Raw genomic sequence first — 27,291 nt, forward strand, 5'->3', positions numbered from 1 at the left:
AACCTGATACCATAGCTGTAGCGAAACCATACACTAATAATAATATTTTATTGTTTTGCTGTAGATGTGTTCTTTGTGCCATTGTCCCGGAGCAACAATTGGTTGTGATGTGAAAACTTGTCACAGGACATACCACTACCACTGTGCATTGCATGATAAAGCTCAAATACGAGAGAAGCCTTCACAAGGAATATACATGTAATTATTTAACTTCTCTTAGCTTTTTTAAAAGTCATACTTTCTTTAGGTCTTTGCAAAAAACTTTTGCCTGATTCCAAGCATCTCATCATCTGTTGTAAAGGGTGTTTTTGGTAGGGAATTGACTGCTTCGAGAAATGGCATAGAAAGTTTAATGATAAGGTTTTTGGAATCTAGTGAATGGGGTGAAGTATACTGCCCATTCTTAATTTGAAAAATGAGTTGGTTTGTTTACTTGGTAATTTTTAATCTTTTCATTTTTTGTAGGGTTTATTGTCGAAAACACAAGAAAACTGCACATAATTCTGAAGGTATGTCATTCAGCCACTTTTTAATTTCAAGAGGAAATTTGAGTAAAATATGAGTGAATTATACTATGTTAATTTTCACCACAAGAGGTGTCTTAAAATTGAATGCTATTTGAAGAATTAAGAAAAGCACTCGGGTGCTTGCTTTAGCAGCACATACACTAAAATTGGAACAATATAGAGGAGACTAGCATGGCCCCTGTGCAGTCATGACATACAAATTCATGAAGCATTCCATATTTTTCACAACATTGTAAATCAACTATACTTCAGTTTTTTTTTTTTTTAAGAATACTTAACCCAGTTCCTACAGAGGTTCAAAGCCTTTTGAGGAGCAGTTTTATTATATCTGCAAATGAATTTTTATTCCTGTTATTAAGATTTATAGTGAAGATACTTAAGTATAGAGAACATGTTTGTTCGTTTTAAATTAAGTTAAGGCACTATAAAAATTACTCAAGTTATGAATCAACCAGAACAATGGGAAAAAAAGAGAAAAGCATTTGGATAAACTAATGTGAAAAGTTTACATTAAACTAATAGTGAAAAAGATCTGAATTTTTAAAGAAAACTTTTACCTTAAATTCCTGTAAAGAGTACATGGAGAATATATTTATCTTTAGGGGGAAATGATGCTAGTGGTTATGGGTTTCTGTGTTCAGGTAACTATGTTAGTGGATTGTAAAAGTAATAATTATATAGAGTCCTTGCTACTGTCAGATAAAGAAAACGTGGACTAGAAATACTGGTACATTTTGTGATAAACAATCTTTCTGTTGAATTTTTATTCACATTGCAGTACTTTCACCCCCCCCTTAATATAGACATGTTCATAAGAAGTAATCAATTAAAAAATACAAACCTTTAAAGTTATTTTATGGTTTGTTTCCACTTAAATTTGTACAAAACCAGGACAGTCATGTTTATATATAGTTAGCCAAGCTGTATAGTTGGTTTTTAAAAGGTATGGGAAAGTTCTGAAACTGAATTCTGACTTGTTTCACATTTCTCATACAGATGGTTTTGATACTCTTTCTAGCAATATGAAAAGCTCAGATTTAATCTGAGATTGTTCTATCCTTTCATTTAGATTAGAGATCTTTCAAGTTTTTGTAAGCTTCTGAGAGCCTGATGCTTAGAATTAAGAATGATTTGAACCTGTTGTTTTAGGAAGTTGTCTCTTTTATAAAGACTTACCTAATTATCAGTGTTAGCACATTAAAATATGTGGCCCTTTTTGACATCTTAGGTCTTGGTTTTATAATACAAAATAGTATTGTTTTCCCTTTAGGACCAGATTAATCTAAATACTTTAGAAGTGCTGGTTAAAGGTTGTCTTTAGCAAAAACTTATTATTAAGATAAGATATTGGACAAATATAAGAACAGAATCTTTTTAAACTGATAAAGTACAACTGATAAACTTTATAGTGTTTTCCTTCAGTTTTTTTCATTTAATTCTGGAATTGAGTTGAAAAACCTTTAGTGAAAGGTTAAATGTAAGCTTTCTCACCTTCCATTGCTTCAGATTTTAACAATGTATTTATTTGATTCTCTTCAAAATTTTAGTGAGCATATGTAGTAAACCAAGGATTGAGACTTAATGATCTGGCAAGTGTATCAGCATACTGGGGCAGGGTATTTAAGGGTGGCGACAGAGTCATATAGACATCGCCCCTTTTATTCCCTCACTTTCTGAAGCTGATAGTACCATCTAGTGGTGGAGATAAGTCACTGCAGACTACAGAAAGAAATAATTTTAACCACCGTTTTGCTTTGAGAAACTTTTTAATGAGGAAGATCTAAATTCATACTTTTCGAGAGGACTTTTCTTTTAGTAGTACTGGCAGGAATACTACAATTCAAACTTATGATACAATTGGTTTGAAATTTGGGTTCGGTGTATACTTTATAGCATATTGGGGTTCTCTGTATTAGTGACATGTAGTGTCTGTATATACTCATATTGTAGAACTTGAGAGCATAACTTTGCAATTTAAAAATAGGGCAATTTCTGTTTATTGAACTTAGACTTTTATCACATTTATCTAGCTTGAATTTATTAGATATTGGGTGCATTATCAGAAACAGAACTTCCACTTATTTCATTATTCTAATGGGAAACATATGTTCTACTTTATGATTGTAATTTATGGTGGGGGGTTATAGGATTGTATTTCAGGGACTGTCTTTGAGAACTGTACCGCACCAGTCTATAGAGCAAAGAGGAATTGATACCTTTGGCAGCGTATTGATCATTTGCCATCTGTGGCTCAGTACCAACTTTTAATACTTAAAGTGATAAATACTATATAATTCAGTCTGTTATGTTAGCTTGATATAACATGAACTGTGTTTTGAAATATTAAATTTGAGAATCTCTGTACCATCTTCCATACTTTTGCCTTTTCCAGAATGTTATATACTTGGAATCATACAATATGTAGCCTTTTCAGATTGGTTTCTTTCACTTAGTTGGCCTTTGTGGGGAGGGAGATGAGTTGTTAATGCTTACAAGAAAGGATTCAATGGACAAGAAGAGATTGAAGGTACAAGGAGGAGGATTGAGCGCACAGGTGGAACAACTGCCCTGTGATAAGGAGAACCTTTCCACTGTAATAGGAGAGAAGGAAGATAGGTGGTTCCTATTAGGTCTGTTTTCTCTGTGAGGGAAACTGTAGGGGGATGGGTGAGGGTTGGAAGTTGGAGAGAGTTTTGAAATACTAGCTGTGAAGACCAGGGGAGAAAGTTTACATAAAGAAGTGTAAAGTTTCCAGACCTTATTGGAGCAGTTGAGGTTAGTAACCCTGAATTTATAAAATGATGCCGTCAGAGGTGTGACATTTCCTCTAGCAATTCGGGATCCTGGGTGTAGCACAGAGAAAGTGGCTAGTTGGTTCATTCAGAATCAGGATTTTTTCCAAGTGAGTTCAACAGGAAAGTAAAGGGATAGGAAGTTTAGAATATTTGCTGGAGAGAAATAAACTGAAAGAAATTAATAAACTGGAAGTCCTGGTAAGATTGAAGAACAATGAGAATGAAACTACTTAGGAAAGCAATCATCTGTGGTCCCAGGGTATGAGGCAGTGATTTCAGAGATAGAATCCTTTTAGGTGATTATGAGGTATCTGGGTGTGATTATAGGGATTAGGTGGTTGATGGAGGACATTAGTGAAGATTAAGGAACTGAATGACTACGTGTTGCTTGGATTGTCCATGTGGACAGTGAAATCACCCAGGATGATAGCAATTTCCAATCTTCATTACTTTTATTAAATGGAAATTTAGGGAGATCTTAATGTGGTATCAAGGTCTTTAAAAACCTTTTAAGTTTAGGTGCATAGAATAGATTTACTAAGTACTGGAAAGGCAGCTTTCCTCTCATACTTGTCCTTGTTTCTCAGTTTCCAAAGTTTTTCGCTGAAGGCAACATCTAGGATCAGTTTCTTTTGTGTCCTTCAAGAGCACTCATATGCATACATAAGTATATGTATAGCTATTGATTTTCTACCTTGCAGGAACATATAGAAATGTTTATTTCCTTGATAGTCGGTATTAATACTTCTAGAGCATATAGTCACTCACTGACACATGTCTGTCCCAGCTCTGCTCTTTCCTAGCTTTGTGATCTTGGGCAAAATAATTTTAACTTTCTGAATTTACTGTTCTTATCTGTAAAATGGGGGATGAGGATGATGACTGATACAACCTCATGGGGTTGTTTCGAGACTCAAATGAAGTAATGCATGTAAACTGCATAGCACATCTGGTATAGTAAAAACTGAAATGGTAGGTCTTATATTTTGGGTATTTGCATTTATATATTAAATGGAAAAGGGCAAGATGCAGAGCAGTATGCTTGGATTTGCATATGCATAGAAAATAACAGCTGACATTTATTGAGAGTGTCTTATGTGCCAGGCCCTGTTCCAGATTAAGTACCTTAACTCTTTTAGTTGAAGAACCCTCTAAAGTAGGTCTCAGGTCCAAGGACACAGAGTCTCTGACAACAGATCCGGGATTCAAAACCAAGCTCTCTACCCTTGAGATTGAGAAAAGAAGCCTTAACAGTAGTACCTTGAGAAGGGAGGGAGCAAATATGAAGAAAGGGAAGCAAGAAAATTAGGACAAGAGCTGGGAGTGCAGAGCAGTTGGAATTGGAAGGTGGAAAGGAAGATTTTTCCTTCTTTCATGCAGATAGTTCTTTTACAATTATTATTAAAAATGATAACTTTAAAAAATGTAAAATATTTTCACAGTTTTGAATAGGAAAAAAACCAGTAAGCAACCATGAAAAATTTAAACAAAGGTGCTGGGACTAGCTTCCTACTCACATTTTCATGTGCAAATAGTTTTCAGAATACATTTCCCAAAATAATATTGCTGGGGTCAAAAGGTTTAATCTTTTTAAGGTTCTCAATCCACACTGCCATGCTATTTTCTAGAAAGATTGTGCTAGATTATATTCCCATCAGCAGTGGCTGACTTTACCCCCCTCCTTTCACCACATTGTTTGTTATGAATTCTTTTAAATACAAAGGTAGTATACTGCCCATTGTTTAAAAAAATTTAAATAGTACAATAGTACTATTAAAGTAATTCAGAAAGCCCTCTCTTTACCCCAGAATCACACTCTATGAGTAACTACTAATAATGGCTTGTATATCTTCTCAGAACCTTTCTTACATAGGTACAATCTTACATATGTATCCATTTATGCACTGTTCATAATACAATGGCATCATAGTATATATATAGGTGATGTTGTGAAACTTGTTCTTTTCTTTCTGTGATATATCAGACACCTTTCTCTGTCTGCATACAGATCAACCTCATTCTTTTGAATAGTGTTATTTATATCCCATAGAATAAATAGAACTGTAGTTTACTTATAGATTTCTCTACTTTAAAAAATCACCTTGGGACTTCCCTGATGCTCCAGTGGTTGAAACTCTGCGCTCCCAATGCAGGGGCCCTGGGTTTGATCCCTGGTGAGGAAACTAGATCTCACATTCTGCAACTAAGACCCAGTGCAACCAAATAAATACAAACAAAGTGTTTTAAAAACTCACCTATATCTGCTTTTTCCACATACAAATAAAACTGCATTGATCTTCCGTATACATATGTGCTTATGTACTTATGCAAGTGATTCTATAGGATAAAATCTTAGAAGTGGGGATGGCAGGTGATAGTCTATGCATTTAACATTGAAATAAGTACTGTAATATGTACCAACATTGTATGAGAGTGTCCAGTTCCCTATACCTTTGTTGGATATTATCAGCCTTATAACTTTTACCCATATGATTATCTCATTTAATTTCCATTTCTATTATCACTAATAAGGTTGTGCTTCTGCCCATTTTTTTTGGTCATTTATATTTCTTCTGTGAACTGTCACTTCTGTCTTTTACATGTTTTTCTTTCAAGGTTTATCTTTTCAAAATTGATTTTAAGTGCTCTCTGTAAAGTATAGGTATTCATTCCCTGCCACTAAATGGCTTCTAATTAGGTGTCCTAATCCCAAAATTCTCTTCCATTTTCTTCTATTACATTTATAGTTTGTTATTTTACTAGATTTTTTGGCTCCATCTCTAATTTTTTCATATGGTATGAGAATAGGAATCTCCATTTTTAGAAAATAGGTAGCCATTTGTGCCATTATGTCTCTCCTCAACTCATTTGAAATGCCACCATTATAATACTCTGATTTTCCATATCCATATGGGTTTGTTTTCAACCTAGCTTTTTCTTCTGCTGATATGGGTCTATTCCTATGCCAGTGTTTTTTTTAAGTACTTTTGCTTTATGGTATATTTTGATACCTTTTTTTAAAAGATAGTATTATACATTTACTGTTCCAGAAAACTGGGAAATCAACTTAAGTTCTGTCTTTTCAACATTTCATTAAATAAGGTTAGCAAGAACTGATACCATTCTCATCTTGATCTGGTTCATCCAGAAGCATCATTTATCTCAGTATATTTGTGGGGTTTCTTTTATGTTTGTATTTCTAACACATTTCTTGTTGGATTTATTGTAGCTTTTTATAACTAAAGATTGCTATTTTGATAGGTGAAAATGATATATCACTTAATTTACACTTTGACTCCCGAGAAGTCAAATTTTCTCAAAGTATATTTAACTATTTATGTTCTATGAATTATTTGATCATATTTTTCTGTTGGATTCTTAATCTTTTATGAGCTTATCAGATCATAAAGATACTAATCCTTTGTCATAAATACAGAAGATATTTTTCCAGTTTATTGTTTGCCTTTTAAATTTATCACTTATCTTTTTACTTTCAGAAGTTTAAGAGTCTGTAGTTAAATTTTGTCAATCTCTTGTGATTTTTTTTTTTTACTATTGCTATTAAAGTCCCCTGAAATTTTATACTGAATGATTTCATATTTAGGACAGACAGATATGCCATCTAGAGAGTTAGACATGTTGGCCTGATAATGGAATCAGTTAAGTAATTTCTTTATAGGTATTTAACAATAACAATGTAGTATTATTATAGTGCTAATGATTTTTGTTTTCATTGTAAATGACAGAATATTATGTATTTTACATATATGATATAGTATGTACCAGGATAATTGAAACATTTGGTTATGATTTTTCATTTTAATTTTTGGTACATACAAGTAATTCTAATAGCTTTAATGAAATTGTGTCTTAAGAATTCTCAGATTAAATGTTTAAAAAAGTAGGTGGTGTGTTCTGATGTTAAATTTGCTACAGTGTTAAGATTAGAATATATCTTTAATTGACTTGTCTTCACAGGGAGAGTTATCCAGATTTTTGCCTGTATAACTCTCCCCCTCCCCTTTTTCTTCTCTCAGATTCTACCATAGTTAGGTGAAGTTACATTGATACAAGTTTTAGTAACTGTTCTGCAAATGATCTAATGCTCTCAGTTCCTGGAGTTTATATATGCAAGTACACTACTTAAATTACCCTTTTCTTATCATAATTAATGTGCTTTTATTGCTTTAAAAAACCCCTTAAAATATTTATTAGGAAAGATCAGCATCTGAGAATAGGAGTTAATATGCTTTCTCATGGAGAAATTAGTCCATGGAATTATAGTCAATAATTTATGGTGAAAGAAAAATCAAAATAGGTATTAGAACTGAACCTAAAACTTTCTGTAGTTTGACTCTAAGACTGAATATGTGGTTTTTATATCTTTTGAATACTAAATACATTGTCTTATATACTGTACACCCTCAATGAATAAAATATTTGTAGTGAATAACCAAATGAAACACCTCTATTAATGGTACAAATTCTTTTCAAATTGCTGAGAAGTACAGTTCTGAAACTTCTACATTAATTTTGTTTAATCCATTAAAATATGTACAGACAGCCTGCAACATAGCTTTCCTACCGCTTACGTTAGAAATTCCTTTTATACTTAGGAAGTGAAAGTGTTAGTCGCTCAGTCGTGTCCGACTCTTGCGATCCCATGGACTGTAGCCTGCCAGGGTCCTCTGTCCACGGAATTCTCCAGGCAAGAATACTGGAGTGGGTTGCCATTTCCTTCTTCAGGGGATCTTTCCAACCTGGGAATTGAACCCGGGTCTCCTGTATCTCCTGCATTGCAAGCAGATTCTTGATCATCTGAGAGCCACCAGGGCTTAATATTTGTTTACTTGATCAGTTGGTTAGCTCATTTGTAGATGACTTCTTTGTTGAATTAGGTCTTTTGATTTTCATGTTAGTTTAAAGAGCTATGTAGAACAGTGCTGCCCAATAGAACTTTTCTCCCATGATAGAAACATTCTATATCTGTGATGTCCAGTAGAGACTCAGCTTACTGCATGTGACTAATAAATACTTAAATGTGGTCAGTCAGACTGAGAAACTGATGGTTTAATCTTACTTAATTGTAAATGACTTAAATTTTTAAAAAAGCATACTGCCAGTGGCTGCTATATTGGACAGCACACATACACATGGGCTTCCCAGGTGGCACAGTGGTAAAGAATCCAGCTGCCAATGCAGGAGACACAGGTTCAATCCCTGGGTTGAGAAGATCCCCTGGAGGAGGTGACTGAGCTTCCCTGGTAGGTCAGTCAGTAAAGAATCCGCCTGCGGTGCAGGAGACCCAGGTTTGATACGTGAGTTGGGAGGATCCCCTGGAGAAGGAAACCAAACCACTCCAGTATTCTTGCCTAGAGAATTCCATGGACAAAGAAGCCTGGCAGGGTACAGTCCATGAGATCGCAAGAGTCAGACATGACTTAGTGACTAAACCACCACCACTACCTGGAGGAGGAAACGGCAGACCACTCCAACATTCTTGTCTGGAAAATTCCAAGGACAGAGGAGACTGGCAGGCTACAGTCCATGGGGTCACAAGGAGTCAGACATAACTGAGGGACTGAGCACACATGCATGTTATACCTACTTTATTTTCATTTAGTTTTCCAAGTTATGGTAAGTTTAAATTTTGGGTAATTTTTCTGATTTCACCAATAGTGTGAGGGAAAACTCTATGAAACCTATGGTTAAAAAAAAAACACAACACAAGATCTAATTCTTTTTTTCTAAGTTATTTATTTTATTATTATTATTATTATTTTGGCCACACCGAGTCTTTGTTGCCTTGCATGGGCTTTCTCTAGCTGTGGCAAGTGGGGACTATACTCTAGTTGTGGTGTGGGCTTCTCACTGTAATGGCTTCTCTTGTGGAGCACAGGCTCTAGAGTGTGCAGGCTTCAGGAATTGTGGCCCACGGACTCAGTATTTGTGGCTAATGGGCTCTGAATTGTGGGCTCAGTAGTTGTGGCTCATGGGCTTCCTTGCTTCATGGCATGTGGAATCTTCTTGGACCAGAGATTAAACCTGTATCCCCTGCATGGACAGGCGGATTGCTATCCACTGCACCACCGAGGAAGTCCAACAAGATCTAATTCTAAAATTTCCCTTATTAGTATTTGGAAATGTTTACTGAATTATGTGCACAGTCGGGATCACAAAACTCATTTGCATAGAATTATAAATTTGATGGAAATAATTAATTTACCATGATTATAATAAAACTGTTTCTTTGTATTTGATTTTCATTGCATTTATATGAAATGTTAGGCTGTTACATCAAACATACCACAGACCATTTCTCCTCATATCTTGAGGTGATATTCTGAGGAAAAACGTATGTTCTAAGGACCCATGAACTAATGCTCATTTTAAGATTGGTCCATGTGAATAAACCTTTTGTTCATTTTTAAGCAGCTGATTTAGAAGAAAGTTTTAATGAACATGAACTGGAGCCTTCATCGCCTAAAAGTAAAAAGAAAAGTCGCAAAGGAAGGCCACGAAAAACTAATTTTAAAGGACTGTCGGAAGATACCAGGTCTACATCCTCTCATGGAACGGATGAAATGGAAAGTAGTTCCTATGTAAGTAGAAAAATGTTGGATTCTTACTTTTGTGGCTACCTGTGTTTATAGGTAAAGTTAATCATTTGAAGTGTTAACTAAGCTTGAGGTACTGATAGCATATTTTTGATGGATTTTTTTCAAGTTTCTCTTTTTCTTTCACATTGCAGAGAGATCGGTCTCCACATAGAAGCAGCCCTAGTGACACCAGGCCTAAATGTGGATTTTGTCATGTAGGGGAGGAAGAAAATCAAGCAAGAGGAAAACTGCATATATTTAATGCCAAGAAGGCAGCTGCACATTATAAGTGCATGGTAAGTACAGTTCTTTTTATATGCTTTTAAATCCAAGTTTTGGAAAGGCATTTAGCTAGTGACCAAATATAGAACTTCCCTCCACAGTATTGGTGTTTTAGAATTAGGAATAGCATATCCTATAATCCCAAATCTTTTTAAAATGTATAATTGACTTATAATATTATATGTTTCAGGCATACACCATAGCAATTCAGTGTTTTTATATATTATGAAATGATCACCACAATAAGACTAGTTACCATGTATCATACAAAGTTACTACAATATTATTGACTAAGTCTCCTATGCTCTATATTACATCCCCAGTTCAGTCTCTCAGTCGTGTCTGACTCTCAGTCGTGTCTGACTCTTTGCGACCCCATGGACTGCAGCACGCCAGGCCTCCCCGTCCATCCCCAACTCCCGGAGTTTATTCAAATTCATGTCCATTGAGTCAGTGGTGCCATCCAACCATCTCATCCTCTGTCATGCTCTTCTCCTCCTGGCTTCAATCTTTACCAGCATCAGGTTCTTTTGAAATGAGTCAGTTCTTTGCATCAGGTGGCCAAAATTTTGGAATTTCAGCTTCAGCCTGATTTCCTTTAGGATGGACTGATTGGATCTCCTTGCAGTCCGAGGGATTCTCAGGAGTCTTCTCCAACACCACAGTTCAAAAGCATCAGTTCTTTGGCACTCAGCTTTCTTTATAGTCCAACTCTCACATCCATACATGACTACTGGAAAAACCATGGCTTTCACTAGATGGACCTTTGTTGGCAAAGTAATGTCTCTGCTTTTTAATATGCTCTCTAGGTTGGTCATAACTTTTCTTCCAAGGAGCAAGCGTCTTTTAATTTCATGGCTGCAGTCACCATCTGCAGTGATTTTGGAGCCCCCCAAAATAAAGTTACTCACTATTTCCATTGCTTCCCCATCTATATGCCGTGAAGTGATGGGACCAGATGCCATGATCTTAGTTTTTTGAATGTTGAGTTTTAAGCCAACTTTTCACTCGCCTCTTTCACTTTCATCAAGAGGCTCTTTAGTTCTTCTTCGCTTTCTGCCATAAGGGTGGTGTCATCTGCATATCTAAGGTTACTGATATTTCTCCCCATAATCTTGATTCTAGTTTGTGCTTCATCCAGCCCAGCATTTCTCATGATGTACTCTGCATATAAGTTAAATAAGCAGGGTGACAGCATACTGCCTTGATGTACTCCTTTCCCGATTTGGAACCAGTCTGTTGTTCCATGTCCAGTTTTAACTGTTGCTTCCTGACTTGCATACAGATTTCTCAGGTCAGGTGGTTTGGTATTCCCATCTCTTTCAGAATTTTCCAGTTTGTTGTGATCCACACTGTCAAAGCCTTTGGCATAGTCAATAAAGCAGAAGTAGATGTTTTTCTGGAACTCTCTTGCTTTTTTGATGATCCAAAGATGTCAGCAATTTGATCTCTGGTTCCTCTGCCTTTTCTAAATCCAGCTTGAACATCTGGAAATTCACGGTTCACCTACTGTTGAAGCCTGGCTTGGAGAATTTGGGGCATTACTTTGCTAGCGTGTGAGATGAGTGCAATTGTGCGGTAGTTTGAGCATTGTTTGGCATTGCCTTTCTTTGGGATTGGAATGAAAACTGACCTTTTCCAGTCCTGCTGAGTTTTCCAGATTTTCTGGCATATTGAGTGCAGCACTTTCATAAAATCATCTTTTAGGATTTCAAATAGCTGAACTGGAATTCCATCACCTCCACTAGCTTTGTTTGTAGTGATGCTTCCTAAGGCCCACTTGACTTTGCATTCCAGGACGTCTGGCTCTAGGTGAGTGATCACACCGTCATGATTATCTGGGTCATGAAGATCTTTTTTGTATAGTTCTTCTGTGTATTCTTGCCACCTCTTCTTAATATCTTCTGCTTCTGTTAGGTCCCTACCATTTTTGTCCTTTATTGTGCCCATCTTTGCAAGAAATGTTCCCTTGGTATCTCTGATTTTTTTGAAGAGATTTCTAGTCTTTCCTATTCTGTTGTTTTCTTCTATTTCTTTGTATTGATTACTGAGGAAGGCTTTCTTTGGAACTCTGCATTCAGATGGGTATATCTTTCCTTTTCTCCTTTGCCTTTTGCTTCTCTTCTCTTCACAGCTATTTGTAAGGCCTCCTCAGACAGCCATTTTGCCTTTTTGCATTTCTTTTTCTTGGGGATGGTCTTGATTCCTGTCTCCTGTATAATGTCACGAACCTCCATCCATAGTTCATCAGGCACTCTGTCTGTCAGATCTAATCCCTTGAATCTATTTCTCCCTTCCACGTAAGGGATTTGATTTAGGTCATACCTGAATGGTCTAGTGGTTTTCCCTACTTTCTTCAATTTATGTGTGAATTTGTCAATAAGGAGTTCATGATCTGAGCCACCATCAGCTTCCAGTCTTGTTTTTGCTGACTGTATAGAGCTTCTCCAAGTTTGGCTGCAAAGAATATAATCAGTCTGATTTCAGTGTTGACCATCTGGTGATGTCCATGTGTAGAGTCTCCTCTTGTGTTGTTGGAAGAGGGTGTTTGCTATGACCAGTGTGTTATCTTGGCAAAACTCTATTAGCCTTTGCCTTGCTTCATTCTGCACTCCAAGGCCAAATTTGCCTGTTACTCCAGGTATTTCTTGACTTCCTACTTTGGCTTTCCAGTCCCTTATAATGAAAAGGACATTTTTTGGGGGTGTTAGTTCTAGAAGGTCTTGTAGGTCTTCATAGAACTGTTCAGCTTCTTCAGCATTACTGGTCGGGGCATAGACTTGGATTAGTGTGATATTGAATGGTTTGCCTTGGAAATGAATAGAGATCATTCTGCCGTTTTTAATATTGCATCCAAGTACTGCATTTTGGACTTTTTTGTAGACTATGATGGCTAGTCCATTTCTTTTAAGGGATTCTTGCCCACAGTAGTAGATATAATGGTCATCTGAATTAAATTCCCCCATTCCAGTCCATTTTAGTTTGCTGATTCCTAAAATGTCGCTGTTAACTCTTGCCATCTCCTGTTTGACCACTTACATTTTGCCTAGATTCATGGACCTAAGATTCCAGGTTCCCATGTAATACTGCTCTTTACAGCATCAGTCTTTACTTCCATCACCACTCACACCCACAACTGGGTTTTGTTTTTGCTGTGGCTCTGTCTCTTCATTCTTTCTGAGTTACTTCTCTACTGATCTCCAGTAGCATTTTGGGCACCTACCGACCTGAGGAGTTCATCTTTCAGTGTCCTATCTTATGCCTTTTCATGGTGTTCATGGTGTTCTCAAGGCAAGAATACCTTGACTTGGTTTGCCATTCCCTACTCCAGTGGAGCATGTTTTGTCAGAACTCTCCACCATGACCCATCTGTCTTGGGTGGCCCTACATGGCATGGCTCATAGTTTCATTGAGTTAGCCAAGGCTGTGGTCCAGGTGATCAGACTGGTTAGTTCTCTGTGACTGGTTTTCAGTCTGTCTGCCCTCTGATAGAGAAGGATAAGAGGTTTATGAAAGCTTCCTGATGGGAGAGACTGACTGAGGGGGAAACTGGGTCTTGTTCTGGTGGGTGGAGCCATGCTCAGTAAATCTTTAATTCAGTTTTCTGTTGATGGGTAGGGCTGTGTTCCCTTCCTGTTATTTGCATGCCTGCTCTGCATGCCAAGTTGCATCAGTCATGTCCGACTCTGCGCAACCCTACAGACAGCAGCCCACCAGGCTCCTGCATCCACAGGATTCTCCAGGCAAGAATACTGGAGTGGGTTGCCATTTCCTTCTCCCTGTTATTTACCTGGGGCCAAACTATGGTGGAGGCAATGCAGATAATGGCAACCTCCTTCAAAAGGTCCCATGCAGGCACTGTTAAACTCAGTGCCCCCAACCCTGCAGCAGGTCACCGCTGATCCATGCCTTTGCCGAGACTCCTGGACACTCACGGTGAAGTCTGGGCCAGTCTCTTGTGGGTCACTGCTCCTTTCCCCTGGGTCCTAGCGTGCACACGCTTCTGTTTGTGCCCTCCAAGAGTCTGTTTCCCCAGTCCTCTGTAAGTTCTGGCAGCTCTACGGTGGGGGTAATGGCGGCGTCCTCCAAGAAGGCGGCCACACCCAGGTCTGCTGCATCTAAAGCCCCTGCCCCTGCAGCAGTCCACTGCTGACCCGTACCTCCACAGGGACACTCAAACACAGTTCTGTTTCAGCCTCTGTGGGGTCTCTGGGTCCTGGTGCACACACAGTTTGTTTGAGCCCTCTGAGCATCTCTTTTAGATTATGTTCTATAATCCCAAATCTTCGTAAACTCTAGATTTTAAAGTATATAGTGTTTATGATTTTAGTGGGATTTAAAGTAATCCTGATTGTAGTTACTATGTTCCAGATAATCCATAGTTAACAGTCTTATAACTAAAAACATCACCTTTATAAACTTGTCTTGGAAGCTGTGTTTAGGCCCCACTATAACCTGGTAAAAATTTCTCTTATTGTATTTCTTACACTGTATTGCAATTATTCATTTATAAGCCGTAATTCCTTGAGGGTAAAAATTATATCTTATCTTTGCATCCTTAGATACAGGTCTGACATGTATTATATGTAAGCATTTTTGAAATAGGTTGTATTGAAATTATTTATCCCATTGATGATTAGCTTTTAAAAATTATATTATTTATAGAATTCCCTAGTGGTCCAGTGGTTAGGACTCTACACTTTCATTGCTGAGGGCCTGGGTTCAATCCCTGGTCAGGGAAGGAAGATCCCACAAGTCATGTGACATGGCCCCAAATTTAAAAAAAAAATTATATTACTTATTTCAGGAGTTCTTAATCAGAGATGCATATCAAATTTACCTGGGGAGGTTTTTCCAAAATACATATCCCTGGAGTAGATCCCAAACATGTCTAGTTGGAAAAAAATCTCCAGGTGATTCTGATCTGTATCTGTGGTTGTAATGTGTCATTTGAAACAATTTTTTTAAACTTTGTGGAAATGTAAAATAGTTGACATGACAGGATGACACTGCTGAACTCTTTTTGTTTAATGAAGCATTTAATCTTGTTTCTGTACTGGCAATATTAGTTTTATTCCATTGTTCTTATTTTGAGTTATATTTTAATCAGACATGTGACTAGATTAAAAAAAATATTTGAGTCGTATTTGGTTAAGGAAAAGTCATCTTAGGATATTAAAATAATGTAACACATTTGTGCACACATTGTTTAATCTTTTTCTCACAAGGATTCTGAATATTACATGTTTTTACATTTTTCTTCTCTAGTTATTTTCTTCCGGCACCGTGCAGCTCACAACAACTTCAAGAGCAGAATTTGGAGATTTTGATATTAAAACTGTACTGCAGGAGATTAAACGAGGGAAAAGAATGGTCTGTGCTTTTATGTTTATGCTATGCAACGTTACTCTTCTGACTTTGTGCTTTAAATTTAGAACATATCTTAAATTCATCCAGTTACCAAAGATTTTAATATAAAGTAGTTCATGTGTTAAAGCAAAGTATATATTTGACTCATTTGTAATATAGTAAAGAATGCTGATGTTACTGAAAGTTATTCTTCTTTCTATGTAATTTCATTACTTAAGAGAATTATACAGAGATTTATATTTCAGGGTATTTTGAGAGTCTTTTAATAAAATAAATGAAGATGTGAATGTGACACACAGTATTAAGTTTAAAATGTTAAATTGTTTAAGCTCTCTTTAAGAAAAATTTCATGACCCCAATAGAGTATTGAGAACCTCCCCATGTTGTTATTCATTCTTTTTTTTAAATAAAAGGAAAAGATTTTTTTCAGAGCCTTCTGTTTAAAATTCACATACATAGTTGTCTTTTAATATGTTTATCATAGCTTTAAAGTTTCCTTTATAAAATGTGCCTAAGTCTCGTGTTTTTAAACATACTGAATTACTAATAAATAGCTTTAAGAAATATTGGCATCTTTATTTGATCACTTACTCCTTTACAGTTTATGAATATTATAAAATGTTCTAGGAATGCAAAATATTTAAGACAGCAGTTGTCTCTAGAAATGACTTTATTTTAAAAATTTTTATTGTGAAAGTTTTCAAACATCAAAGTTAGAAAGACTAGTAACACATCTATCCATCACCTTGACTCATCAAGAATTTGTGGCACTCGTTTCATCTATGCCTTTTATTCTTGTTGCTTGAAGTATTTTAAAGCAGAGCTGAGACTTCATATCATTTCACCTCTACATATTTCAGTATGTATCTCTTAAAAGTTGGGCATTTTCTTACCTAACCACAATGTTATTACAATTTACAAATTAACAATGAGTCTTCAGTATCATTTAATACCTAGTTTGTATTTCCCCAGTTGTCTTAAAGCTATCTTTTTAAAGTTGGTTTGCGTGAATCAGAGGAGGTTCACACATTACATTTGGTTGTTACATATCCCTTAAGTAATTTAGGGCACTCCATCCTCCCTGTCTTTATTGTTTCTGTTTTGTTGTATGCCATTGACTTGTTGAAGAAAAAGAATTAATTGTCCTGTAGAACATCCCACATGTTTTATTTGTCTGTTTGCTTTTTCACAATGCCATCTACCTTGTCCCTCTATCCACCAGATTTTCTTTTAAAGTGGAAGTTAGATGTAAAAAACTGATTAGATTCAGTTTTCAACATTTTGGGGGGTAAGAACTCTTCACAGGTGGGACTATATCGTCCATATTTTATCACATCAGACAAGTCATAATGTCTGATCCTTGGATTCAGGTGGTGAGTCAATCCCTCCATTGTGAAGTTCCCCTTCGATCTGTTTCAGACATTGCTGATCTTTGTCTGAGTTGATTAGAAATGACTTTTTCTCTGTGGAACTGCATTTTTCAAGGTGCAAAGATTATTGATATCATCTGTTCCATTTAAATCCAGTTCAGTTTCTTGATACTTTGATTATTCTTTTAAAAAAGGAAACTCCTTTAAAACAGAATGTGGAGTATTAAAAAAAATAAAGGGGAAAACAATCATATTATGTTGAGCAATGTTGTTATGTCATACATCTGAAGTCAAATAGGTGACTAAGATGACAATTCAGTTCTCTTGATCAGCTTGCTTACTTCTACGCTGTTGACCATTAGTGTCAGCACTAACCTAGCATTTTCCCATATGTGCTTCAAAGGAAATCGCTCCATCAAGATGCTCTCCCACTGCTCCAAAATTAAAAGGGCATCTGAAATTCAATAAACTTGGAAACTGTTTACTATACCCTCCTTCCTGGAGGAGAGGCTGTTAGAAGTTCTGCAATCAAGTAATCTGTTTAAAAACTAGCATTTCTCAAACTTCTTTGACTATGAAACTCTTTGCCAACAATCACCTTAAGTCTTATGAGAATTTCAGCCCCTTAGTCTCTTTCTGCCCTTTTGCCTACTTGGTAGCAATCCCTTTCTGGGGGGCATTGCTTTCCTATCTTCTTATTCTTCCCCCGGTCATAATAAGAAAGGGACTGATTGCAGGGAAGAGAAGAAGCCAACCACTAAAATATAGAATATATTTTTATGTGTGTTTGCCAGTATTAAGGAGTGTTCCCTTTATGTTTCAATGTCAGATTGCTAATGGTTAGTAGAGTTAAATAATGGAAACATCAGGGGTGACTACGTATTAGAAAGTCAAAGTATGATTTAGATTGCAACATTATTTAAGATATATGCTATACTATAAGTTCAGTGCACTCTCTTTCAATAGCAAAACTTTTCTTTGTAACATGGAATGTTTGGCTGAAATATGGCTAAAATAGAAAAAATAAGATTGCATAAACTTGGAAATACTGCTTATAATTATTCTTTCTCTTCCCTTAAACAGAAATGTACACTTTGCAGTCAGCCCGGTGCTACTATTGGATGTGAAATAAAAGCCTGTGTTAAGACTTACCATTACCACTGTGGAGTACAAGACAAAGCTAAATACATTGAAAATATGTCACGAGGAATTTACAAGTAAGAGAACAACAATTGTCCATTTTCCTAAACTTGTCAGTAAGTAACTGCCCTTAAATAGATGACATTAGTTTACTTGCTCGCTCTTCTTAGGTGATGTTTAGCCAAGTATAGAATACTGAGGACTCTGTACAGAGTACTGCAATGGCATTTTCCTGTGCCTAGACATCTCTGGATTAGTTTGTTTATCCAGTGTTTGTTATGCTTCCTATGTGCCTGGCATTGGGCTAGGAGCTGGGCATACAACAGTGATCCAAATGGACACAGACTGTGTCTTCATGGAAGCTCACAGTCTAGTGGGAGAAACATATCAGTCAAATGGCCACATAAATAAATATACAGTCACAAACTTCATAAACGGTATAAAACAGTGGTCCTCAACTTTTTTGGCACCAGGTTTCTGGTTCCGAACCAGAAGACAGTTTTCCCATGGACTTGGGGGGGGGTGGGGTGGGGGGATGGTTTCAGGATGATTCAAGCCCATTACATTTATTGTGCTAATGATAATCTTTATTTGCAGCTACTCCCCAGCGATAGCATCACCACCTCAACTCCACCTCCAACCATCAGGCATTAGATTCTCATAAGGAGTGTGCAACCTAGATTGCTTGCACATGCAGTTCACAGTAGAGTTCGCCCTTCTATGCGAATTCAGTGCTGCCACTGATCAGACAGGAGGTGGAGCTCAGGCAGTAATGCAAGCAATGGGGAGCAGCTGTAAATACAGATGAAGCTTGGTTTGATCACTCACCGCTCACCTCCTGCTGTGCAGCCTGGTTCCTAAACAGGCCATGGACTGGTACTGGTGGGGGTTGGGACCCCTGATGTAAAAGTTCTGTTACAAAGTGCTGTGAGAGCATATAACGAGGAGGAGCTAACCTAGTCTGTAGTAGAGAAGTGTCTAGGAATTTCCTTAAGGAAATAGTGCTTGAGCTGAGATAGGAAAGGCAAAATGGATGTGGGTGTTGGGAAGGTGTTCTAGGCAGAGAACAGTGTGTGCAAGGCCCTAAGATGGTACCCAAGCCAGGGTGCAAATGGTGGGGGGGTGATGGTAGGAGACTACTGCTGAAAGTCCAGGTGAGAATTGCTGGTAGATTAGAATAGTAGTTGTGAAGATAGAAGTCTAAAGGTACTCTTGGAAGACTGATGAAAGAGTAAGGTTTGGAGATTTAGGATTATATGTTACCTTCATTTTTTTATTGTCTTCTCCTTACCTGTGCTGCATTGGACTAGTGGTATGAATATGAATCTATAATGGTTCCGATTGTTTAGTCAAATGGAGAGTAAGTTGATAGGGATCCCTGAATATTTATTTATTTGGTTTGTCTTTGCAAGTTGTAAAGGACTTCTTTGCTCTCACATTCCCAGTGTGCAATAAACCAATGACCCAGAGTCAACTACTTCATGGACAAAGCAGTTTGTGTCAGCAGTCACCAAGCCATTTGGGTAACTGCAGGAGGTGCTAATGCTGTGTTATAAACTTGGCCAAACTTTGCTTAATAATAAAGGCACATGTTTTCCAAATGAATTCCATCAAGCCTTTAAGGAACAGATAACTCCCATGTTATTTTTAAAAGTCCAGCACATAGCAAAAAAATGGAAAACTTCTTGATTCATTCTGTAACACTTTCATAGTTGTGACACTAAACCTGACAAAGATACCATTTAACAACAGAAATTTAAGAACTAGAGACTGATCTTACTTTTATAAATATATGTACCAAAATCCAAAATAAAATACTAGAAAATCAAGTCCAGGGCTGTAGTCTAACAGTTTCAAGATTATTCAGAATTAGAAATGTGACCCATTACAATTACTAAAGAAAAATCCTAGCGCTTTCTAATGGAAACTGAAAAGACGTTTGATATCATTCAACATCCATTTCTGAATTTTAAAGTAAGGTAGCAAAAGTGCTCTTGGTTGTAAGCTAGGAGTCTTACTAGAGTGTTAAGAGAAAAAAACAGCTGCTTTGGCGTTAAAGTAAATGGACCACGGTTCTTAACCAGAAGGTAGAGAGAGCCCTCTTTAAAAATGGTCATGCCTGGACCCTACCGTCACAGTAGGCTGGGGCCCAAACCATGTATTTTATGACTCACCAGGACTTCCCTGGTGGCTCAGATGGTAAAGCGTCTGTCTACAATGTGAGAGACCTGGGTTCAATCCCTGGGTTGGGAAAATTCCCTGGAGAAGGAAATGGCAACCCACTCTAGTACTCTTGCCTTGAAAATCCAATGGACAGAGGAGCTTGGTGCAGGCTGCTATCCATGGGGTCACAAAAAGTCAGGCACAACTGAGTGACTTCACTTCACTTAAGTGATTCTCAAGCTCATCTCTAATTGAGAACCACTGTACCAATACACTTTCATTCAGATCAGCAACAAGACAAGGGTGCCAACTACCAAAGTCACTTTCACTGTTCTTCTGGAGGGTTAAGCTAGTACAACAAGGAAAGGAAGGAAAATGTATAGTAAATATTGTGAAGGAGAAAAAATTGTCAATATCATTGATTTCATTGTCTACCAAGAAAATGCAAATAAATCAACTCTGAATTTATTAACAATTTATAAGAGCTCACTCAGTAAGGCTGCTGAATATGAGATGAATTTTTAAAAACAATTCCATGACAGGAAAACCCCCACAGTTCCATGGCAACATACTCCAGTACACTTGCCTGGAGAATCCCATGAACAGAGTAGCCTGGCAGGCTATAGTCCATAGGGTTACAAGAAATTCAGACATGACTTAGCAACTAAACAACAAATAGCTAGTTAAAAAATGTAAAGGAAAACTGTCTCCCACTCCCTCTCCAACTCTTACCCCTCTTCACACACACACATATATATACCAAAGGTGAACTTTGTTTTAAAAAAATAGCATCTTACACAGGACCCCAGTGAATGACCAAGTATATTATGATCCTTGATAGACTCAACTTTGAAAGATACCTGTTCTTCCCAAGTTATATATTTTAATACAATTTTAACAAAACTCAACTTTTTGACAGTTTTATCTAAAAAAGTAAATGTAGTATTATTGTCTATTAGTAATGATTGTTGCCTTATATAACTGGAAAAAGAAATAGAAACTTACACAAGATAGAAGTTTGTTTCTCTCCTGAAAGACGTCCAGGGGAAAGCAGTGGTAGGCAGCTTTTCAGTGTTATCATTGGTCCCCATTTCCTTCTTCCCATTGTCTCCTCCTTCCATAGGAAGCAGGAGGAAGCAGGGGCAAAGGAACATGAAAGGACAAAGTTGCTGTTGCTCCACCTGAGTCAGGCTTTAATCAGCCTTCCTGGAATTTCCATACACTCAGCATCTTATTTGCCAGAATCTAGTCACGTGTCCAAAGGAGTCTGGGAAATATACTCTTAGTGGACACATTGCTACCCAAACAAAATATGGTTTAGTACTATGTAGGTAAGGGCAGGGATAGATGTTGGAGTAGCCAACTAATCTTTATCACATGAAGCCAAGAAAATTTTTAATGCAGTTGAGAAGAGAAATCTTCCTGTTATATATCAAAGCCAATCATATAGTATAGTAGTGAAAATAATATGGTACTGGCCCAGGGATAAAGATCACTGAAGACAGATCCATATCTTTGTTGGAATCTTAGAATCTAAGAAGATGCCTTAGTGGGTATTGGCACTAACAATGCAATGGAACTTCTTACACATACATGTTCTTGCACTGTTGTCTGCTCAGTCCACACAAGCAGACTAGTAGTAAAAGATATATATTGTTTTAAGGTTTAGGTCTCCAGTGATAAACTGCTCTCCATTTTATATCTGTGGTTCTTTAGAGAATTTAAATATTTTGCTTTTATTTGGGGGGAAGCAGAGTTTACAGAGGAAGTTTCCTCTCCTGGTTAACCTGTGTGTGTTGCCAGTAAGGACTTGGACACCATTAAAACTAATTTTAGAAAGGGAAATGTTCACAGAGTTGGAGGCTTTCTGCTTAGAGAAGTCGTAATGTTTCAATGATGTGCTTAGTCACTCAGTCTTGTCCAACTCTTTGTGACCCTTTGGATTATAGCCTGCCAGGCTCCTCTGTCCATGGGATTTATCTTTCAGGCAAGAATACTGAAGTGGATTGTCATTTTCTTCTCCAGGGGATCTTCCTGACCCAGAGATCAAACCTGTGTCTCCTCTGTCTCCTGCATTGCAGGCAGATTCTTTACCCGCTGAGCCATCAGGGAAGCCCTCAGTCCCGATATAGTCTACCAATTGAACTGAACTGAACTGAACTGAATGTTTGTTAAGTTGCCAGGGGAACAGAGCTAAAGAGTTAACCAAAGGTGAAATTCTCATGCAGAAAGGGGAAATATTTTTATTAACATTTCACCCACAATAGCAAGAAGAAAAGAAAGAAAGGAAAAAAATCAGAATTCCATCAAGAGACTTAGTAAATGAATTTTAGTACATACAAGCATCTAGTGGAATGCTATGCAGCAGTTAAAGAATAAAGTAGACCCACGTGCAGAGTTGTGAAAGAGGTATTTCCAGTCAGGGGGGGAAAGTTGCATAATTCTGTTTTAGCATATGAAAAGTACATGCATACAAGATATGTGTATACATGTATACATGCATACAAGATATGTGGATTTTTTAAAGCCTATTTGTCCAAATTATATTTAGATCCCATCACATTATAGGATTGTTTTTGGCCACACTGCACAGTATGTAGGATCTTAACTTCCTGACCAGGGACCAAACCCATGCTCCCTGCATTTGAAGCACAGAGTCTTAATCACTGGACCACCGGGGAAGTCGCATGGTTTTTATACATAGAAAAATTTCTAGGAGTATAGTCAGCAAATGTAATAGTTGTCACCTCTTATTCATTGCATAGGGAAGGAGAAGAGACAATTTTATATTCTCCTTTATATAGTTCATGAGCAATACATTATTTTTTAAGTAGCCAATAATACTTTATTTTTAATTTTATTTACTTATTTATTTTATTTGGCTGGGCTGGGTCTTAGTTGTGGCATATGGGACCTAGTTCCCTGACCAGGGATTGAACCCCAGCCCCCTGCATTGGGAGCATGGAGTCTTAGCCACTGGACCACTGGGGAGTCCCCCAATAATATTTTAGAATAACAAGCTCATTTAAAATATTGAAAATCAAATATATGGAGAATTATTGTATTTAAATTTTAACTTTATTTAGATATTCTTTTTGCAATAGTTATCCATTTTCATTTCCGAAAGAAAATGGAAACTATAGATAAAAATAAAACTTAGTATCAACTTTAATTCTAGCATCAAAGATAACTTTTAAATTTTTTGGAATATTTTCTTCTAGACATTTATGTGATTATTTACATGTATACATTTAAAAATCCAAACTTTCTTATATATAATATTTTATAACCTATTTTCCACTTCCTGTATCTTTAGTAGAGGCATTTTTTCTGATATTAAACAGTAGTACATCACCATTTTAATGGTTGTTTAGTATTCCATTGAGTGCGTGATTTAGCTTGTTTAATCAGTTCTTTTAGATGTTTAGATGTGTTTTTTTTTTAGTTGTTAGAACACCATGTTGCAGTGGTCATCTCTGAACAAAAATATTTGGACTGGGATCTATGATGATTTGAAATGTTCTTTTAATTTTTTCACATTGAAATTTGTTTCTAAAATTTGTTTCTAGAAGGTGGAATCTAGCTTTTTTCATGGAGACCATTGAGTTCAAATAAGTCCATAACCGAGTAGTTTGGGGAGAAAAGAATGGGCAGATAGGAGGAAATGAAAGGAGGAATATTTCTGTATGAAATGGCTTCCTTCCCTTCTTTCTTTACCAGTCCTCTCTGGATCATGAATCAGTTCAGTTCAGTTGCTCAGTCATGTCTGACTCTTTGCTACCCCAGGAACTATAGCACTCCAGGCCTCCTTGTCCATCACCAACTCCCAGAGTTTACTCAAACTTATGTCCATTGAGTTGGTGATGCCATCCAACTATCTCATCCTCTGTTGTCCCCTTCTCCTCGCCTTCAATCTTTCCCAGCATCAGGGTCTTTTCAAATAAGTCAGTTCTTTGCATCAGGTGGCCAAAGTATTGGAGTTTCAGCTTCAGCATCAGTTCTTCCAATGAATATTCAGGACTGATTTCCTTTAGGATGGATCATGAAGATATTCATATTAAAAAAGCAAGGGAAGATTATATAGTGATCTTTGTATCCTGTTTTATTTTATTTCTAGACTATATAAATATATAGTTTTCTAAAATTTTAGCCTCCCACCATAAACCAGTAAGTTCTGTGACAGCAGAGATCTTCTTGGACTGGTTGACTCCTGTGGCCTAGGTGTCCATACTGGGGAAAGACATGTAATAGGCCTATAGGAAATAGTCCTTGAGTGAAAAATAATCCCGGAAAAGATTAATATTTTTCTAACAAAGAAAGAGCTCATCTTTTGGATAAAATTCTGTTATAAAAATTTCTAAAACTATACAACTCCTAGTCTCAGCAGGTACCAAGTTATTGCCACAGTTGTTTCATCTACATTTTTTTCTTTCTGAGCTATGTTAAAGCAGAATCCCAGATCTTCTGTCATTTTATCCTTATATACTTTAGTATCACTATGCGATTATTATCACACTTTTTAAAATTAACAGTGAATTCTTAGTATCATCTCATACCCAGTCCACTTGCACCTTTCCCCAGTTGTCTTGAAAATGTTCTTTTGGCCTTGATTTCTTCAGATTTCAATACATTCACAGTCCTTATATAGCATTTAATGGAAGTCTCTTAAGTGTCTGTCAATAAAGAGCAGTCCCCACTCCACTCTTGCCTTTTCCTCCTGCTTATTGAAGAACCCTGATAAGTTGTCCTGGAAAAGCCCCTTGTCCTAGATTTTATCTATTCGCTTGTTTGTGGTTTCATATACCTCATTTCGTACCCCTCTATTTCTTGCATTTATAACTTGGTTCAAAGGCTTAATTAGATTCAGGTTGTATTTTGAAGGAAGATACTTCACAGGTACACTATAAAAAAGTCTCACTCTTGATATTTGAAGTCATGATTTAAAAAATGATTCCTAATGCGCAGTGTTTGAAGAGTAGAAATTCTCCATAGTTCTTTGAAAATTATTGAAAATGTTTTAAGAATAAAAAGTGATGAGCAAAACTATGTCAGAAGTCAATTATCCTTGTTGCCCCCCCGACCCCACCTCTGCCGTTTATTCTACTCACTTGTTAGAAACTTTCATGTTAAAGCTCTCTTACGTTGTCTGTGGCAGATGAATTCTTAAGTGATCATCTTTTATCCGTCACTGCCCACAAGAGGGCATCTACTGAACATTTTTTAAGCATTGTTCCATCTTGTCATCTTGTGTATAATTGTCTTAAAACTAAACTCAGATCATCCCCCACCCTTCTTTGACTGTGGTGGAGATGACTGATTGTGCAAAATATGTTGGTGCGTATATAGTAAAGCACCAATAGTAAAGCTTCCCTGGTGGCTCAGATGGTAAAGAATCCGCCTGCCAATGCAGGAGACCTGAGTTTGATCCCTGAGTTGGGAACATCCCCTGAAGAAGGCAATGGCTACCCACTCTAGTATTCTTGCCTGGAGAATTCCATGACCAGAGGAACCTGGTGAGCTACAGTCCATGGTGTCACAAAGAGTCAGACAAAACTGAGCAACTGACACTTTCACATATATACTGAAAATTGATATTATTTTATGTTGGCTGAAAACCTTTTTAATCTCATTGGGCAAAGTGAGGAATTGCCTTATATTTGGACATATGTGTTAACTTTCATCCTAAACCAGAGGTTGAGATAAAGTTTTGTATCTCATTAATAGAGTGCTTTCCTTTCTATTAAATAGAAATGAACCTTTACCTAATTGTGGAGTGTTTTTAAGCATGGATGAGGAGACCATATTTTAAATGGGCATCAACCTCATCCACTAATGATGTAAATATGTTCTCATCAATAATGACAAAACATTTTGAGATTTTTATCTTTCATCATTGTAGACTATATTGTAAAAATCATAGTGGAAATGATGAGAGAGATGAAGAAGATGAAGAACGAGAGAGTAAAAGCCGAGGAAAAGTAGAAATTGATCAGCAACAACTAACTCAGCAGCAGCTTAATGGAAACTAGGTATGAAAGTTAACTATATTGGCTGTGTTGTCAAAATACAGTACACACTGATAAATATATATTGAACTAATAATGTGCAGTTTTTTTTTTAATGCTATTATATTTAGTTAAGCATGTTACTAGAATGCTGAGGATGTGTAGGCTTGCATAGTTTTTTTTTCTTTTAACTAGCTGATTTTGTAACTGTAAAAACAAGCTATCCACTTTATCAATAAATGTAGTTGTAGTGTCAAACCAATAAGATATTCTTGCTCCTCAATAACATTTTATTTATTGTGCTCCCTTCAAGCATCATATTTTACATTTTTTTATCATCTTTTAAACAGGTTCATGGGACAGAGTTAGAAAACTGGGAATGAATAAGACATCCATAACTACTATTCTTTTTTCACTGTTTTCTAAAATCAAAAAGGGTTTGTAACTTTTTACTGCCCAACTCTTAGATCCTTCATTGAACTGCCTAAAAGCATCTTGTTTGTTTTATGAGCCTTCACTAGATGGCAGATTTGACATGTTGATATTACGTAGCTGTAGTTTGCAGTTTCTGGGAAGCAATTGAAACACTATTAACCCTGTGTATAGTGTCAACAGTTAAAGCAGACATTGAAATGAAGTAAGCTATATTTCTGGACTGAACAAAGTTCTACTGTTTAGAATGTCTAAGTTTGTTTAGTGGATTCATACTCAAGGGAAAGCGTAAGCAAATTTCACTTTACAGTGCAAACATGCCTCTGGTGGCAACACATGGGAATTTTTGAATTTTTTTTCCACGCTCAAGTAACGGAGGCTAGAAATGAAGAGAACCTTCTTTTTCTCTTGGCTTTGACAGCACATGCTAAAAAATCTCTTCCAAGAAGTGTGCTAAAGCTTTTCATTTGGTTCCTGTTAAAGTTGTTCTCACTGACCAGCATGGACTCGGGCAACTGGTGATTATAAGCTTTGAGCTCCAGTGCTTATGCCAAAATTCTCTTGACAGTAAACCTCTTCTCTTTTCATGTCATACAAAGAGCTTCTAG

General features: G+C 36.8%; 1 protein-coding gene and 1 non-coding gene across 2 annotated transcripts in view; both read left to right on the top strand.

The window, feature by feature from the left end:
* PHF6 (PHD finger protein 6) overlaps positions 1-26,832 on the top strand; it is a 44,677-nt gene extending 17,845 nt beyond the window's left edge. The window contains exons 4-11 of the mRNA XM_068962813.1: positions 65-198; positions 466-509; positions 9,758-9,924; positions 10,074-10,217; positions 15,472-15,576; positions 18,027-18,160; positions 26,146-26,275; positions 26,602-26,832. Coding sequence (XP_068818914.1) covers positions 65-198; positions 466-509; positions 9,758-9,924; positions 10,074-10,217; positions 15,472-15,576; positions 18,027-18,160; positions 26,146-26,275 — 858 coding nt within the window. The 3' untranslated portion in view covers positions 26,602-26,832. The remainder of the gene's footprint in view (positions 1-64; positions 199-465; positions 510-9,757; positions 9,925-10,073; positions 10,218-15,471; positions 15,577-18,026; positions 18,161-26,145; positions 26,276-26,601) is intronic.
* On the top strand, positions 644-750 carry LOC138072144 (U6 spliceosomal RNA). The gene has a single exon (XR_011144290.1). It is a non-coding gene; the product is annotated as a U6 spliceosomal RNA (small nuclear RNA).
* Positions 26,833-27,291: the final 459 nt, after the last annotated feature.

Source organism: Capricornis sumatraensis, chromosome X, assembly GCF_032405125.1.
Source record: "Capricornis sumatraensis isolate serow.1 chromosome X, serow.2, whole genome shotgun sequence".
Lineage (NCBI taxonomy): Eukaryota > Metazoa > Chordata > Mammalia > Artiodactyla > Bovidae > Capricornis > Capricornis sumatraensis.